The sequence below is a fragment of the Herpailurus yagouaroundi genome, unplaced genomic scaffold (genome assembly GCF_014898765.1).
Source record: "Herpailurus yagouaroundi ecotype Mexico unplaced genomic scaffold, PumYag 100, whole genome shotgun sequence".
NCBI classification, from domain to species: domain Eukaryota; kingdom Metazoa; phylum Chordata; class Mammalia; order Carnivora; family Felidae; genus Herpailurus; species Herpailurus yagouaroundi.
The window spans coordinates 7,199,430-7,218,042 of record NW_024412391.1 but is presented as its reverse complement, the minus strand read 5'-3'; the positions used below and the strand labels follow the sequence as shown (position 1 = coordinate 7,218,042).

Sequence of the window (18,613 nt, the reverse complement as noted above, 5' to 3'; positions counted from 1 at the left end):
CAACTGCTTCACTGTACAGTATAAAAAATTAGACTACAACGATGAGGATGCTATTCTACACAGACAAAATAAATATTCAATAAAACTTCAATACAGGGGCGCCTGGGTGGCGCAGTCAGTTAAGCGTCCGACTTCAGCCAGGTCACGATCTCGCAGTCCGTGAGTTCGAGCCCCGCGTCGGGCTCTGGGCTGATGGCTCAGAGCCTGGAGCCTGTTTCCGATTCTGTGTCTCCCTCTCTCTCTGCCCCTCCCCCGTTCATGCTCTGTCTCTCTCTGTCCCAAAAATAAATAAACGTTGGAAAAAAAAAATTTTTTTTTTAAAAACTTCAATACAGAAAGAATGAATTCTTTTTAAAAACAACCTTAGTAACCAGACCTCTCCAAATTTAGCTTAAATTCCACAGGATAATGGCATATACTTCACGAAGAAGTAATAATTCATGTTCTATTTCACAACGATTCCATGTCTGAGTCAAAATGAGAATGACTCATATCAATTATTAAATTGCCTTCAGCAAGTTACATTTAACTTTGATCTGAGGACCTGCACCAAAAAGCCAGAAGTCACAATGCTGTTTGGACAACTGGTAAAATAATTTAATATTGCTTATCAATTTTATATTTGCCCCTTATCCATTCACCCTCATGTGTTCCCAAACAACTTTAAGACATTCACCTCTCTCCTTAATGCACCTATCCCTAAGATTCACTCTTAGCTTATAACCTTATCACATGGACCTATCAACATTTGCATTTATATACTCTGCCTTACCACCTATTACCATAGAATATCCATGCTCCTATTGAGAGCCAATTCTTCCACATATAACTAAATCTCTTTCCCTCTTGCCTCTTCAGAGGCAATGTCCCTCTCTCTCTCTCTCTCTCCTTCTCCCTCCCTCTTCTTCCTCCTCTCCCTCTCTCCAGAAACCATTAATGATTTACTAAGGATTCATTCCTATCACCATATGTTCTTATAATTTTTTTTAATCACTAAAAAAAAATTCTTTGACCCCACTTCCCAATCACTACCTACCTATTGCCCCATTTCTCTGTTCCCCTTTATAGGAAAATTCTTCACTATCCCCACTTCTTCTATTCTCCCTTAAAATCACTCCATCAGAATATCTCCATTGGAATCTCATCTCAATGCTCTATTCTTGTCTATATCACAATAGCTCTACTTTGTTAACTCCAATGATAAATTGTTAGTCTTTATTTTTCTTGACCTAGCAGTATACACAACTGACCACTCTCTATTAAATTTTCTTCAAAAAAAATAATAAATAAAATAAAAATAAATAAAAAATAAACTTTCTTCATCTGATTTCCTACCCCACTGGTTGCTCCTTCTCAGGCTCCTCCTCTTTTCTCCAACCTTGGCTCACTGTTTTCCTATCTACACTCATTCCCTTGATGACCACATCAGTTTCATAGCTTCAAATACCATCCAAATCCCAAATTCAGGGCTGGGTAACTGCTATAATAAATACACCCAAAAGGTATAAGAACTCAAATACAATGTAAACTTATTTCTTATCCATCTAATAGTACTAGGTTGTTGAACAGGTTAGCAAAGTGGTCCTTATCCATACAGTATTCAGACACCTAGGCTAATGGACAACCTACCATTTACAATATATGGCTTCCAACTTACCCTTAGGATCATCTCAGTGCAGCCAACCAGAAGGGAAAAAACAGGATGGAGGGTGTTTGTATGGACCAGACCTAGAATTAGTGTATATCACATGTGTTCATATTACATTAGCCAGAACTTAATCATATAACCACACCTAACTACAAGGGAGAAATGTCTAAGTACATACTCAAGAAGAAAGTAAGACATAGATACGGTGAACAGTCTCTGTCACTGGGCCTCACTCCCAAACTCCAGACTCATAACTGCATACTCAACATCTTTGACATCTAATAGGTATTTCAAACATGCCCCAAACTGAATTTTTATTTATTATTTTTATTTTTTTTTTTAATTTTTTTTTTCAACGTTTATTTATTTTTGGGACAGAGAGAGACAGAGCATGAACGGGGGAGGGGCAGAGAGAGAGGGAGACACAGAATCGGAAACAGGCTCCAGGCTCTGAGCCATCAGCCCAGAGCCCGACGCGGGGCTCGAACTCACAGACCGCGAGATCGTGACCTGGCTGAAGTCGGACGCTTAAAAGACTGCGCCACCCAGGCGCCCCTATTATTTTTATTTTTAGGAGAGAGAGAGTACACGAGCAGGGGAGAAGGGGAGGAGAGAGAGAATCCCAAGCAGGCTCCATGTTCAGCACAGAGCCCGAGACCGGGCTCCATCCCATGACCCCAGGATCATGACCAGAACTGAAATCAAGAGTCGAATGCTCAACCAACTGAGCCACCGAGGCGCCCCTGGGTGGCTGAATTCTTAATCTGTGCCCTCCCCTTCCCCCTTGACACCTCTCTTGCACACCTCACATTCAACCTGTCAATAAATCCTGTTGGCTGTACTTTAAAAACATCTAAAATTTGGGGCACCTGGGTGGCTCAGTCAATTAAGCATCCAACTTTGGCTCAGGTCATAATGTCACAGTTTGTGAGTTTGAGCCTCATGTCAGGCTCTGTGTTGACAGCTCAGAGCCTGGAACCTGCTTGGGATTCTGTGTCTCCCTCTCTGTCTGCCCCTCCCCCACTCTCACACTCTGGTCTCAAAAGTGAATAAACGTTAAAAAATTTTTTTTAATAAATAAAAATAAAAACATCTAAAATCTGATCATTTCTATATACCTCTACTGCTACCATTCTGGTCTAGACCATTGTCTAGATAATTCCAAGAGCCTCCTCCCTGGTCTCCCTACATCTACCCTTGCCTCTTTACAGTCTATTCTCTACATAGCAACCAGAACCTTTTTGTTAAAAACATGTGGCTCAGTTTTGACTGCTTAAACTTTGAATGGCTACCCATTTCACCTAAAGCAAAAATCAATGGCCTTTGGTCATGCTTCTGTTCCCACTCTTACCCCAACACCTCTTAGATTCCACCTCCTACTACTTGCCTCCCTTCTTTAAATTTAAAAAATTTCTTTAGAGATAGATCACATGGGCAAACAGTAGAGATGGGGAGAGGGAAGAGGAAAAGAGAAAGAATCTCAAGCAGGCTTCACACCTAGTGTGCAGCCCCATATGGGGTTCAATCCCACGAGCCTGGGATCACTACCTGAGCCGAAATGAAGAGTCCAACGCTCAACTGACTGCGCTACCCAGGCACCCCTCAGCTCCCTTCTTTAAGCCACTCCAGCAACTTTGACCCTCTCGCTATTTCTCGAATAGGCAAGGCACATCCTGACTCAGAACCTTTGAATTTGGTTCTTCTGTCTGAAATGCTCTTTTACCTCTTGAAATCTTTGCTCAATGTCAACTAAGGCCCTAACCTAATTTCCCTATTTGATTCTTATTTTTTTAAGATATTTATTTATTTATTTTGAGAGAGAATGCAAAACAGAGTAAGAAAGAGAGAGAGAGAGAGAGAGAGAGAGAGAGCAGGACAGGGGCAGAGAGGGAGGGAGAGAGAACCCCAAGCAGGCTCCCCACCATCAGTGCAGAGCCCAATATGGGGCTCAAACTCACAAACCATGAGATCGTGACATGAGCTGAAGCTGGACGCTTACTCAACTGAGCCATCCAGGTGCCCCTAATTTGTCTATTTTAAATTGCAACCTACCCCCCAAAATTTGCCCTGTTCTGTTTTGATTTTTCCACACAACTTATTACCTTCAAACATACTATGTAATTTTCTTTTTGTGTGTCTATCTGTCCCTCCCCCACTATATACACATACCTCCACCAGAATGTAAGCTAGATGAGGGCAGAGATCTTTGTTTTGTTTTCTAATGTACTCCTAAGCACCAAGATTACTACCCGGCATATTGTAGTAGACACTCAAATATTTATTTACTGAATACTTGAATAATGGCCTATGAAACGACTTCCTACCAGTCATCAATGTAGTTTTAAAAAGATGACAAGTAAGGTGCACCTGGGTGGCTCAGTCAGATAAGCGTCCGACTTCGGCTCAGGTCATGATCTCACAGTTCACGGGGTTGAGCCCCAAATTGGGCTCTGACAGCTCAGAGCCCTGGAGCCTGCTTCGAATTCTGTCTGTCTGTCTCTCTGTCTGCCCCTCCCCGACTTGCACCCTGTCTCTCAAAAATAAATAAGCGTTAAAAAAATTGTTTTTAGGGGCGCCTGGGTGGCTCAGTCAGTTGGGCGTCCGACTTCGGCTCAGGTCATGATCTCGCGGTCCGTGAGTTCGAGCCCCGCGTCAGGCTCCGTGCTGACAGCTCAGAGCCTGGAGCCTGTTTCAGATTCTGTGTCTCCCTCTCTCTGTCTGACCTTCCCCCATTCATGCTCTCTCGGTCTCAAAAATGAATAAACGTTAAAAAAATTTTTTTTAAAATAATAAATAAATAGTTTTTAAAAGAAAGAGGACAAGGAATATGGTGGACCATAGCTTTAAAAATGTTAAAACACAAGTCCTAATGCTTACCATTTTTCCAATAAAGTCATGAGACACAGTCTGTGTACTATCATATTAACACATTTTACCTCTTTCCTGAGACATGCTTTCCAAAAAATATAAGTATTTTCTCACTGTGTGTTTCTTTAACTCAGTAGTGGTTTAAAGATAACACTGAATGTAATCAACATTGAAACAGTCCTATTAGGTCAATCAACAACCTTATATTAAGAATTGCCAAAAGTCTGTAACATCTAAAGCCCTGAGCTAACTGTGTCACTGAACATCGTAAAAAATGCCATAAGTATTTCTGAAAGGAAAAATCTGAATATATTTATTTTTAATCTTGAAAATGAACAGCAAAATAACATGACTATAATTTTGTGAAGGGTTTTACATGTCCACAATCTCATTTTATTCTCATACCACTATGATCCACTTACAAGTTCAGTGGCTATCACAGGGGATGGAGGGAAAAAGCAAATGCCGCCATTGATAAGCAAACTGCATAGGAATGGCTATGACACAGAACAGTTGCTAGAACTATTTAAACCTTTCTCTCAAAGAGTCATCCATGATAACCAATAACCAAAGTTTCCTTCATAAATATATACAGAAGCTTAAGTGTCAAACTCAAAGGCAGAAAAATCCTCTACAACAGAGTTATCACAAAGTTACACTGAACTAAATGTTCATGCATAGTGAAACTAACTTCATATTGGGTAACTTAATATTAATATGAGGAGACACCTGCAGAAAGAAAATATGGGTGGAATCTTTCAAATGTTAAAAGCGTTAAAAGTGTACAAAAACTAAGGGGAAATGAACACTTTCAGTGGTTGTACAATAGGAACGTAACGACTACAATGAATTGTAACCTCTTCCCTGTCTGAAGTTCTGACCCCATTCCCATGGACATATAGTTATACAATTGTGTAAAAATGCAATTTTGAGGTATTTAGGAATAATTAATAGTACTTTACCTTTTTATATTAAAAAATTATAAAGGCAATAATTGTTTGGTATTGATAGCATACTTTTATAATGAATGGGAATGAAATTACCTTCATATAACATTACCAGAAATTATGCTAATAAGAACTCTAAAAAAACAATACCTACATAAGACTCTTAAATTACAGGGGCGCCTGGATGGCTCAGTGAGTTAAGTGTCCACCCTTGGTTCAGGTCATGATCTCACGGTTCATGAGTTCGAGCCCTGTGTCAGGCTCTGTGCTGACAGGTCAGAGCCTGGAGCCTGCTTCAGAATCTGTCTCCTGTCTCTGCCCCTCTCCCACTCACACTCTGACTCTCTCTCTCTCTCTCTCTCTCTCTCTCTCTCTCTCAAAAATAAATATTTAAAAAAATTTAAGACTCTTACATTAGTAATTGTTATGCTTTTCTTCCTTTAAGTTACAGAGAGATTTCTAGGTAGATGGTATATCTTTAAAAACAGAGAAAAAGGGGGCACCTGGGTGGCTCAATTAAGCATCTGACTCTTGGTTTAGGCTCAGATCATGATCTCATGGTTCGTGAAATTGAGCCCCACATCGAGATCTGTACTGACTGAGCATGGAGCCTGCTTGAGATTCTTGCTCTCTCTCTTTATGTGCCGCCACCCCACTGTCTTCTCTCAAAATAAATAAACTTCTCTGGTCTCTGTCTTCTCTCAAAATAAATAAACTTTTTAAAAAGAAAATAAAAATAAAAAAAAATAAAACAGAGGAAAAGAGATTAGACCCAGGCTGAGAATACAAAAAATTCAGGTTCTAATAAATATTTACAATATTACTGCTGGAGCTATTAATCCCCTTTAATGTTAAAAGTCCATCTATGAGACCAAACAAATTTATTTTGCAAAATAAATATGATAATATAGAAAATGCAGTTTAGAAATTGTAACAGAGGAACGAACAAACCTAAGCAGCATTTTTAACTATTTATTTTTGGGGTCGCCTGGGTGGCTCCAGTCAGTTAGGTGTCTGACTTTGGCTCAGGTCATGATCTCACAGTTTAGTCAGTTTCAGCTCCCAGTTGGGTTCCGTGCTGACAGACTGGAGCCTGGAGTCTACTTAGGATTCTCTATCTCCCTCTCTCTCTCTCTGCCCTTCCTCTGCCCTTGCGCTCGCTCTCTCTCTCTCTCTCAGATAAAAAAATAAACATTTTTTAGAAAATAAACTATTTCTTTTAAAAAAATTTTTTTAATGTTTATTTTTTGAAAGAGAGAGACAGACAGACAGAGACAGCATGAGTAGGTAAGGGGCAGAAAGAGATGGAGAATCTGAAGCAGGCTCCAGGCTCTGAGCTGTCAGCACAGAGCTGGATGCGGGTCTCGAATTCGCAAGCATTGAGATCGTGACCTGAGCCAAAGTCAGACACTTAACCAACTGAGCCACCCAGGCGCCCCTTAAACTATTTCAAAATTAAAAGCATCCTAAAATTTCATTTAATTTAACCTATTCTAAAAATAGAAAGTCTTTTTTTGATGTTATTAATTTAATGGTTATATATTTAATATAAAATATAAAACATGAGTAGAGTATTTCTCAATGTAAACACAAAGTATCTTTTACAAAGGAAAAGCATTTTTTAAACACACTAATTTTGAAACAACAGTTGAAAATGGTCTGCCAAAATGTTGAGCTTCTCTCTCCCTAGAAGAGCATTTTCCAAATTTGCAAGGTAGCCAAATACATCTGGAATAACACTCCTTACAATGTGAACAAAAGCCTGGATACTATCTACCTTCCCACACAGCCCTGTACGAGTCAGGTATTCAAGACTCATGCTCTATGAACATGTTTGCTGATTTTTTGTTTAATACCTAGATGAAAAACATGACCAGAAATAGTTTATCTTGTAGGGACTTCCCCTAAGCTAAGCAATCACCAGTGTAATTAAAAAAAAGATGAAGGATCATATGAGCCACAACGAGAAAGGTAGAAATATGACCAACAATCACCAAATGCTTATCCTTAGTAAAAACAATTTAATGATGCCTTGAAGATTAATAAAGGTGCTAATTCTGGAACATCACAGAACATGACATAGGTTTCAAATAGAAGAACTATTACAATGAAGATGGAGAATAACATAGTAGAAACTAGTATCTTCCACCAGCTGACATTTTCAGTGACTTTTGTAGTGAATAAACATCTTAATATATTTTCACCCACACATATCTTCTTTACAGTTAATATTTTTGCAATATGGTAAAAAGGACATTATTGACTGCTTGTGCAACCCACTGAAACATCTCCTTCATTTCTTATAAAGAAATGAACTTTGAATGAAAGTTTTTACCTGCCATTTTTCATGAACCTCACCACCAAATAATTCAAGATAGGGGTGCGCTAATTATAAATAGCAGTGAGTCTTTGGCTTTTGGGGGTAGAAAATACTTTTCAGAATAAGAAAAGTATGGACCTTTTCCTTCTAAAAGTATAGTTAACACAGGAAATTCAAAAATCAAATTTTAAAGTTCTAAAAATCCAAAGAATTGGTTCTACCTAACTTTAAGACTTAACTATAAAGCTATAGTCATCAAGATAGTGTGATATTGGCCAAAGAAAAGACATATAGGTCAATAAAACAGAGTTCAAAACTCACATATATGATCAATTGATTTCAATAAAAATGCTAAAGTAACTTGACAGAAAAAAGTTTCCTCAACAACTATGAAACAGGACATCCATATGAAAAAGAATGAACTTTAACCTCTACTTCACAACATACACAAAAATTAACTCCAAATGGATCACAGACCTATGATGTGTAACAGGTGAAACTGTAACATTTCTAGAACAAAAACATAGGAGAAAGTATCATGATCTTAAATTAGGCAAAAATTGACTAAATAGGGGTTCCTGGGTGGCTCAGTGAGTTAAGCATCAGACTTTGGCTCAGGTCATGATCTCACGGTTTGTGAATTCGAGCCCTGCACTAACGTTGCAGAGCCTGCTTGGGATTCTCTCTCTCCCTCTCCCCACTCGCATGTGTGTGCACGCACTCTCTCTCTCTCTCTCCAAATAGATAAACTTTAAAAAAAAAAGGATTTACTGAATAGGACACAAAAAGCAGAAATCATAAAAGAAAAGATGATAAATTGAACTTCATCAAAAATAAAACCTCTACTCTTCAAAAGACAATTAGGAAAATATAAAGAGAAGCCAGACCGGGCGGCATGTGCGAAACAGATATCTGATATAAAGGACTTGAGGAGCACCTGGGTGGTGCAGTCGGTTAAGCGTCCGACTTCAGCCAGGTCACGATCTCGTGGTCTGTGAGTTCGAGCCCCGCGTCAGGCTCTGGGCCGATGGCTCAGAGCCTGGAGCCTGTTTCCGATTCTGTGTCTCCCTCTCTCTCTGACCCTCCCCTGTTCATGCTCTGTCTCTCTCTGTCCCAAAAATAAGTAAACATTGGAAAAAAAAATAATAAAAAAAAAATAAAGGACTTGAATCGGGAATATAAATATAGCACTCTTACAACTCCACAAGAAGATAAATAACTATATAGGTCAATAAAATTGACCATATTGGTCAATTAAATGGGAGACTTCACTAAATATGTGGATAGTAAATAAGCACATAAACAGATATCCAACATTAGTTATTAGGAAAATACAAATTAAAACCACAATGAGCAACTACTATATATCTATCAGAATGGCTAAAACTAAGAAGACTGACAATACCAAATGGTGGCAAGGATACAGGATAACTGGAATGCTCATTCACTGTGGGTAGCAATACAAAACGGTATGGCTAGTTTAGAAAATTTTGGCAGTTTCCTTTCTTTTGTTTTGTTTTGTTTTAATTCCAGTGTAGTTAACATACGTTGTTGTTATTAGTTTCCAGTGTACAATATAGTGATTCAACAGTTCCATATATCACCCAGTGCTCATCAACATAAGTGTACTCTTAATCCCCTTCACCTACTTCACCCATCCCCCTACCTCCCTCCCTCCTGATAACCATTTTATCTGTAGTTACAAGTCTATCTTTTGGTCTCTTTTTTCCCCTCCTTTGTTCATTTGTTTTATTTCTTAAATGCCACATAAGAGTGAAATCATATGGTGTTTGTCTTTGACTTATTTCATTTAGCACTATACTGTCTAGATCCATACATCATTGCAAATGGCAAGCTTTCATTCTTTTTATGGCTGAATAATGTTCCATTTTACACACACACACACACACACACACACACACACACACACACCACTTCTTTATCCATTCATCAGTGTATGGACACTTGGGCTGCTTCCATAATTTGGCTATTGTAAATACTGTTGCAATAAATACAGGGGTGTATATATCCCTTCAAATTAGTGTTTTTATATTCTTTGGGTAAATACCAGTAGTGTGATTACTGGATCGTAGGGTAGTTCTATTATTAATTTTTTGAGAAACCTCTATACTGTTTTCCATCAGTGGCTGCACCAGTTTGCATTCCCACCAGCAGTGCACATCCTCACCAACACCTGGTTTTTCTTGAGTTTTTGATTTTAGCCATTCTGACAGGTGTGATATGATATCTTATTGGCTTCGATTTGCATTTCCCTAATGATGAGTGACATTGAGCATCTTTTCATGTGTCTGTCGGCCATCTGGATGTCTTCTTTGGAGATATGTCTGTTCATGTCCTCTGCTCATTTTTTAACTGAATTTGTAGTTTCTTATAAAGTTAAATATATACTTACCATACAACCCATCAACCCTGCTTCTAGGTCCTTACTCAAGAAAAATGAAAACCCACGTCCACACAAAAACCTGAACCCAAATATTTATGGCAACCTTTACTGCAATTGTTGAAAACCAAAAACAACCCTACTACCGCATCAACTGGTAAATGCAGAAGTTGTGGCATATCCACACAATAGACTACTACTAAATAATAAGCAAAAACTAATTGCTGATACATACAACCTGGGTGAATCTCAGATGTATCAAACTAAATCATAGAAGCCAAATACATAAAACCACATACTTTATCATTTCATTTATATAACTTTCCGGGAAAGTATATAGCTTTCTGGGAAAATAAGACTAGAGACCAGACCAGTGTCTGCCAGGAACTGAGGGTCAGCGAAGGGGACTGAATACAGAGGAACTAGGGAACTTTTTGAGATGATGGAAATGTTCCATATCTTGACTGTGGCAGTGGTTACATGACTACATACATTTGTCAAAACTCATCAAACTATATAGTTAAAATAGTACATTACAGTATAGTAAACTATATCCCAATAAACCCGACATTTTTTCAAAAAGCAATGATCAACTTTCTATAGACCTCTAACCCACACCTTCATTTCAGAACTTTTAATATGATATAGTCAGTCTCCCCTAGACCAGTAATCTGAAAACTCTGGCCCATGAACTAAATTTGGGCTATCATCCATTTTAATACAGCCCACAAGAATAGTTTTTACATTTTTAAATGTTGAAAAAACTTATAAGAATATTTCATGACACATGAAAATTATATGAAATTCAAATTCCATTGTCCGTAAGTTTTATTGGAACACAGGCTAATTCACTTACAGAGTCTATTAGCTGCTTTTGTGCTACAATGCCACTGTTTAATCTGTTGAGTTGTTTTGACAGAGACAGAGTAGTTAGGCCCACAGTGCATAAAATTTTACCATTTGACTCTTTACAAAAAATGTTTGCTGACCACTATCTTAGATACAAGTTGTTGAAATTTTCTACACAGATTATTACAATTGGGAAGATTTATGCCAGTACACATCTCTAAAATTTTCACAGCCATAAAAGCCTCTTTTTCAAGGAAACCAACATGCAAAGCAGATAACTGAAGAACTTCAAGAGTTAAAGTGTAGAACTAAACAGAGCCTTTTCGTAACTGCTGAAGAAGTTACACCACCCTTCAAAATGCCTGTTACAACCAATTTGTTATCAATCTAGTAAACTGATTTATGCATAGCATAAAAAAAGAGAACTGAGGGACGCCTGGGTGGCTTGACTGGATAAGCATCCGACTTCAGCTCAGGTCATGATCTCGTGGTTCCTGGGTTCAAGCCCTGTGTCAGGCTCTGTGCTGACAGCTCAGAGCCTGGATCCTACTTCGGATTCTGTGTGTGTGTGTGTGTGTGTGTGTGTGTGTGTGTGTGTGTCTGTCTGTCTGTCTGTCTCTCTCTCTGCCCCTCTCTCACCTGTACTCTGCCCCTCTCTTTCAAAAATAAACATTAAAAACAATTTTAAAAAAAGGAGAACTGAAAAGTACAGAAAAACAGAGTGCATTATATCTAATAAGGTTCCATTCACTATTTCTTTCACGAAATATTTGAGTACTTCTGTGCCACATATTGTTGCAAAATGCAAAGATTAAAAAAAACTGTACAAAACAGGGATACCTAGGTGGCTCAGTCAGTTAAGCATCTTGATTTCAGCTCAGGTCACGATCTCAGGGTTGTAAGATCAAGCCTCATGTTGGGCTCCACACTGGGCATGGATCCTGCTTGAAATTCTCTCTCTCTCTCTCTCTCTCTCTCTCTCTCTCTCTCTCTCTCTCTCTGCCCCTCCCCCACGCATTCTTTCTCTTTAAAAAAAAAAGTTTAAAAAATGTACAAAACAGACAAAAACTGTTTCTCTCCTATGTATGTATTAGGATAACTGAAAACTTGAATTTCTTACAGTGGTAGTTTTTTAAAAATTGTCTGGTGCTCTACAGTAATTTAAAAACTACCATCCTATGGTATATTTTTCCCAAAAGTGCTGTCAGTAACTGCAGCTATATTACAAGAATGAAAATGATGTTTCATTTGATGTTACAGAGCTTCCCAAAGACATAAAGTTAATTGAGTTCAGAGTAATTTTTATACTCTGTATCAAGTACATTCCCAGGACCCCGAAAGGAATGTTAAGTTACTGGGCATCAATTTCCCTCCATATGCATAGTCTTGATAGAAGAAACAAGACTAATAGTTTTTTAAGCCCAAGAGAAAACATGGAAACCAAAATAATCTCAGAGGGTAGAGGGTAGAAAAAAAAATAATTGCTTAATGTTAGGGTGTAGGCTGTATTAAGAGTTTCTTTCTTCTGCCATGCTAATTATGTATGATAGTAAATTAGGTTGGTAGCCAAAAGAAACTAAAAAATAAAAACTACCTCCCAGAACACATCAATGCCTCCAGCAAATATTTAACGAAGGAACGATACAAATGAGACTACCTTTTTGGTTCTTTTATTATCTGTAACATTATGTCTACAAAAGCAGTAGACATAATTGAGAAGTCAGTTCTCTATTGCTGATCCTGACCTCACAGAATAACCAATGTAGAAGAGATGAAGGGAATGAGTAAAGGACTTAATTCAACTGAGGAAGATGAAATCCAGTAAGAGCTACTGACAATAAAAGCTTATTTAAAAAAAAAAAATAATGTTTATTTTATTCATTTCTGAGACAGAGACAGAGCATGAGTGGGGGAGGGGCAGAGAGACAGGGAGACACAGAATCTGAAGCAGGCCCCAGGCTCTGAGCTGTCGGCACAGAGCCTAATGCAGGGCCTGAACTCACAAACCGTGAGATCATGACCTGAGCCGAAGTCGGTCGCTCAACCGACTGAGCCACCCAGGCGCGCCAATAAAAGCTTATTTTAATGACAATTTGAGGCAGAAATATAGGAAGCATAGCAACATACTGCATTTCCTAGAACAAGGGAATTGTGACACAAAATGTTCATACTAAGAACTCAGCTAAATTAATACCAAGATGTCAAAGGAAATACGCACTTTTCAATTCTAAAGGAGAATACAACTTTATGATTGGGAGAAAAGGAAAAAGGAAGAATTCTAAGCAGCTGCCACATTTAACAAAGTAAGCATCAGGTCACAGAAAAGCCTAAAAAAAAACAATATAGCCTGCTCCTTCCCTCTCTCCCCCACCACTCAGAGAACATAGGTTTCCAGGTGTTAGATCAGCTTCCTATTCATCCTTATCAGGAAAGCAAAGGACAGGGAACTGAAAAAAAGTCAAACCTCTCTCTAGCTTGTTATCCTAATATAATTTTTCTGGCCTATTATCCAAACAAGATTAAATCAAGTTTGCTTCGAGTTTACTACATTCAAAGATTCAAGCATCCAGAACCAACATTCCTTTCTTATCGGTTTACTGACAAATGATTCCTTTAACAGCCAGCATATGTAAGTGACTGATTATCAGATAGTTTTCTAAATAAAAGTAGATGCCTAAAGGAGGGAAGGAGAGAAAGAGTACAGAAAGGGACCACTAGAAATATTAAAGACAAAAACAGCTATCTTATAGTTATGCCTAACAGGCATGTTTTGGCCACCTTCAAAAATACCTAGACAAGTATTAGCAGCAATACCAGAACTATACAAGCACGCAGTACCCTAATGGGACTATCTCTGGTTTTTCATGGTTTATAAATATGTGTTTTAATACAGTGAACCACATTATAAAGATTCCATCCCAGAATACTGCTTAGTCAATGCATTATTATAATTACATAGCTTAACTAAGGCAGGCAATAAGAAATCATGAAAACAATATAATTTTAATTGTAATGAATTATAAGAAGCTCCTTCTACAGAAACACTGCAGAAGAACTGTTAACAAATATCATACCCTAATATAATACGTTTTTCAAATAAATGTATTCATTATACTATTTAGTCACAATATCCCAATATTATACCATATAGTCATAGAAAGAAACATCAGGGAAATATAAATGGTCAGAAATAAAGGTTTAATACCACAAGTAGAAGCACATTCATTTCATAAATATTTAATAAGATCCTGTTATTTCTAGAATATTCTACTTTGAGGTCTACAAATACAAATACAGGACAAAAAAATTTGTTCACTTCCCAACATACATCAAAAACTAAAATCTACATTCTATGTTCAAGATGTTTGATAACAAGTAGTAAAAAAAAATCTTTAATATCCAAAAAAAACTATCAGTTTTTTTAAAAAAATCATAGTATTACCTAATGAAACGTAAAACATTTTGCTACATTAAGTTTAAAATACTAAAACCACATATACTATATCATACAAGCATTAAAAAAGTTCTGGATATACACCAAAATGTTTATACTTTTATATCCTAGTGACATAATTAGATTTTTTTTCTTTTTTTTTTTTTTTTTACTTACAGCTTTGTAATTTTTCAATAACGAATGTGTTTTCCCTCTGTAGTCAGAAATTTTTTAATACACCTGAAAGCTGAAATTTCCCTCTAAGAAACTTAAAAAAAAAATCCTCTATTTTAATGTCAGGCAAGGGAATTCTTTAGAATGTGTCATTTTACACAAGCACAACTTTTCATTTCTTTCCATGCACTTGGCAAGTCTACCTCTTTAAGTGCACATAAGGAAGATAGTTCAATTAAAAGACCACACAGTACATTTCAGTTTTCGCTGAATTAACCATACCAACTTCAAATTTTAAAGTATTTCTTAGAGGAATTTATTCTGCCATCCATAACATTGATATCTATATTCAAAAGAGATTCACTTTTAATCATTTATTCTCCATTCAAACACCTTTTATATCAGCTCTTACAAGAAATTACAGAGATAAAACTATTCATCAGTAAACATTAAAACCTGAGTGGAGGACGCAGCACACAACACTTCTAACTAATTAAATTTAGTTACGAGAGTCAGAGGAGTATCCTTGTAGTTTTAGGAGATACCAATACGTTTTCTAATTATTGGCGATTTAAACTTAAATTCATTAGCCTAGTGATTCTCAATCATTAACACATGAGAACGGCACAGGAAGTGTGCCAAATACAGAAACTTATGGCGCTAGCTCTCACCTACAGAATCAGAATCTTCAGAGGGTAGAGCTCAAACAATCCGGCCCTTTCCAATTAGACAGCGGAGATTATACATAACAAAAGACTTCTCTATATCATTGCAAACTGTTCTACTAAGTCTTAAAGTTCTCAGTATAAACAATGTTATGGTCAGAGAATGACAATTTCATGACCCATACCCAATAATTTGTCCATTCTTCCATTCTGTAATAGTCTTCAAAGTTAGAATTCAACAAAACCACACATACACTACAGAGTAAAGGGAGCCTGGAGGCACCTGTGCCTGGTAAGACAAAGGCATATCCGATTCATGGAAAAAATAGACAGCAGATGTGACCCCTAGTATTTATCCATTAAAAACAATGTATCCTAAAAATAAATTTCCATGTCAACGGAACAAAGCTGTTTATAAATAAGAAGGAATGTGGAGGTGCAAGGAAGACAAGAGGAAGCTTCAGAGAGTTAAGAACCAAAAGTCAGGAAACAAGGCCGAATGAATGGTTAACTGGGGACAAGGAAATCAGAATAAACTAGGAAATGGAAGAAGGAAAAGAGCTATCCTTAGAATACAAGAAGTTGGTGAAAATGAACAGATGTTAGAGGAAACTGATCTGAGCAAAAATGCAAAGTAAAAATTAAGTGGAAAGTGGTGCCATTTAATGAAGAAGAAAACATATGAGAACTTTAGACCAGATGATGGCATAGAACACATCATGGGCATAGATGGAGGTGGTAGAGGAGACTGAAAAACAATTATAATTGTGAACAAACTAATACTAGAGAAAGCATATGGGGTGAATTTCCAAAGTAAAGATGATGAAGCAGGAAAGAAGCATTGCATACATAGAACAAAGAGACATTATGAGAATTGGGAAACAAAATGTAAACAGTACGGAAGGAAAGAGAACTTTGAGCAAAGTCAACAGAATTAAATCACATAATCTAATCAATAACTACAAAGCACAGTTATTATACTAATACCTCATTATCTGCAAAGTATAATAAAGTGTATTACTCTATATAATACAATACCAGATAGTAAATGGAGTAAGTTTTCCTTGAAAACCAAATGTAAATAATTTGACAAGGTGATAATAGGCTAAATAATGCAAAAAAAACAAAAAAACAAAAACAAAAACAAAAAACAGGCTGAGAGAAGCAGAAGCCAAGGAGGAAAAAATGAAAGGAAAAAACTGGGACAAAAAGGAGGACAACAGAAAGAAATCAATCAAATCTATTTAAAAACGGGTAGGAAAAAATAAAGAGGTATGGACGCACAATGGAAGACTAGCCAAAAAGTGCCAGTAGTTCAAGTGAAACCTGATGGAATCCTGACAGCTTCAGGATTCAGAAGGGAAGGAGCTCCAAAGCGTCCAAACGGATTTATGAAGATAATAGATAACAATGCTAGGGAGCAGTAGAATGATCCAGAGGGCCTGAAGAGAACTAGGGTAAGAGAAGTGCAAAAATAGTCTTAAGTAGATACTGAGGCTACAAGGCTGGCAGGTCCGACAACCGGCAAAAGAGCGGAGCGGCCGATGGGAATGGGATGGGGGGGGGGGGGGTGGAAGGGTTACCACTCAGCGACGGAGCACAGGCAAACATAAGAACTGGGGCCCTGACACCGGGATGGAGAGGAGAGCTGAAACAGTGGGATTTAAGATTGAAAAAAGTAAAAATTAAATCAAAACCATCTGCTGGGTAAAACAGGTGAAAAGAAATCCCCAAACAAGTAGAAAAGTGGAGGCGAGGGCAGAGGCCTGAAAAGGGAGACATCAGGGAGAGTGGAGGGGAACGATGCGCCCCATCACCACCCCCACCCCCGACCATGTAGTAATTACAATGGTAACTCAGGCTGGGGTCCCGGCCCCGGCTACTAACCTACATCTATCCACCTGGATGCCGCCCCCCTTCGCCGCCTCCCCACCCCAAAATAACGAAAACATCGAAGAGATGAGAGCCTGGCTACCTTCAGCCAGCCGTGACCTTCTCAGACCAACCCTGAGTCTCGCCCCCTACTGATAGCCTCCCGCTCAGCCAATGCCGCCTGAATCCCCCAGACTGGGGTGCGAGCCAGGGAAACCCCCCCCGGGCCACTGTGTGTGTTTACGTAGCGAGGAGCTGCATGACGGAGAGGGACACGGCGGGGATGCCCATCTCCCACCCCGCAGAACCCAAAGGAGAAGGTGGCTCAGGGCACCAGAGCCCCCACCGTCACCTCTTTCCCCCCAAAAACACCAGCCAGCCGAGCCCAGAGACCTGAGGGGTGTAGGGTGCGCCGGCACTCACCTCCTCGGGAATGGCAGGGTCCGCAGCCGAAGAGGCCGCGGCGCCGGCTTCGGGCTCCATGTCCCCGTTGAACAGAGCCTGGCCCTGCTCCGCGCCACCGCCGCCGCCGCCGCCGCTCAGCGCCGCCATCTTATAACCGAGAGCCGGGGCCCGAGCGACCGCTGCTGGGCGGGGAGGGGGAAGAGAGGCGGAGGGCGGGGGGAGGCGGAGGCGGAGGGCGGGGGGCGGCGGGGAGGGACGGCCCGGGCGGCGCCGGCGGCGGGAGGGCCCCTGGGCCACCTCAGGAACCGGCCCGCGGCCCCCGGCGCAGCCGAGCCTGAGGGGATTGGGGGAAGGATGCTAGGCGGGGGGCGGGGGAAGGGGGCGGAGACGACTAGAAGTCGCCGCGGCAACGGCGTCACCCGCGTCACCCGCGTGTCACGGCCGTGACGTCACCGGGGTGCGTGACGTAATCCTAGGAGCGCCCTCGCGCAGTCTTCTGGGGAGGGTTCTTTCCTTTCGTGCCCACCCTCGCGCGTGCACGTTTCCTCCGCTCTGCCGTTTCCATGGCTCCGATTTCCTACTTCGTTCTCTTCTCTGTGCTAAACCTGTGCCGTAATGTGGGATTTACTAGAAGAGCATGGGTTGTGTTCGAGAAGTTGAAATCCTAGAGGGAGAAAGAAGGGGAAGCCCATACTGCTTGTGTTTTTTCCATTACAGCGAGTGTCTCTGTCGTTAAAATAAGACTTGAAACCTCCAGGGGGAAACATCTGAGCGAATTTGATAGAAATAGATTTAGGAACAGCTAAATTATCAGAATGATTTTTGTATCCGTTTCATTAAAGGATCTGGCCTGTTAAAGTAGGTCTAGATGGAAGTCTAAAAGCTTTTCCCCATTATTGAGGAATAAAACGTTTTCTTTAAGTGTGTTTTTCGTTTTGCAGATTCATTCAGCAAATGTAAGTGGAAAACTTGTCGTGTGCAAGGGCCTGCACAAGGCACAGCATTCCAGTCATCTGAAGCATCAAAACTTA

The 18,613-nt window shown here is 39.4% G+C and overlaps 1 protein-coding gene across 6 annotated transcripts in view; it reads right to left on the bottom strand.

Moving 5' to 3' along the window:
• The window catches only part of BRAF (B-Raf proto-oncogene, serine/threonine kinase), a 173,824-nt gene extending 155,881 nt beyond the window's left edge, over window positions 1–17,943 (bottom strand). For all 6 annotated transcript variants that reach the window (XM_040471783.1, XM_040471779.1, XM_040471781.1 and 3 more), the window contains exon 1: window positions 17,601–17,943. In XM_040471783.1, the coding sequence (XP_040327717.1) occupies window positions 17,601–17,729 (129 nt within the window). In that variant the 5' untranslated portion in view covers window positions 17,730–17,943. The remainder of the gene's footprint in view (window positions 1–17,600) is intronic.
• Between the last annotated feature and the right edge of the window lie 670 nt (window positions 17,944–18,613).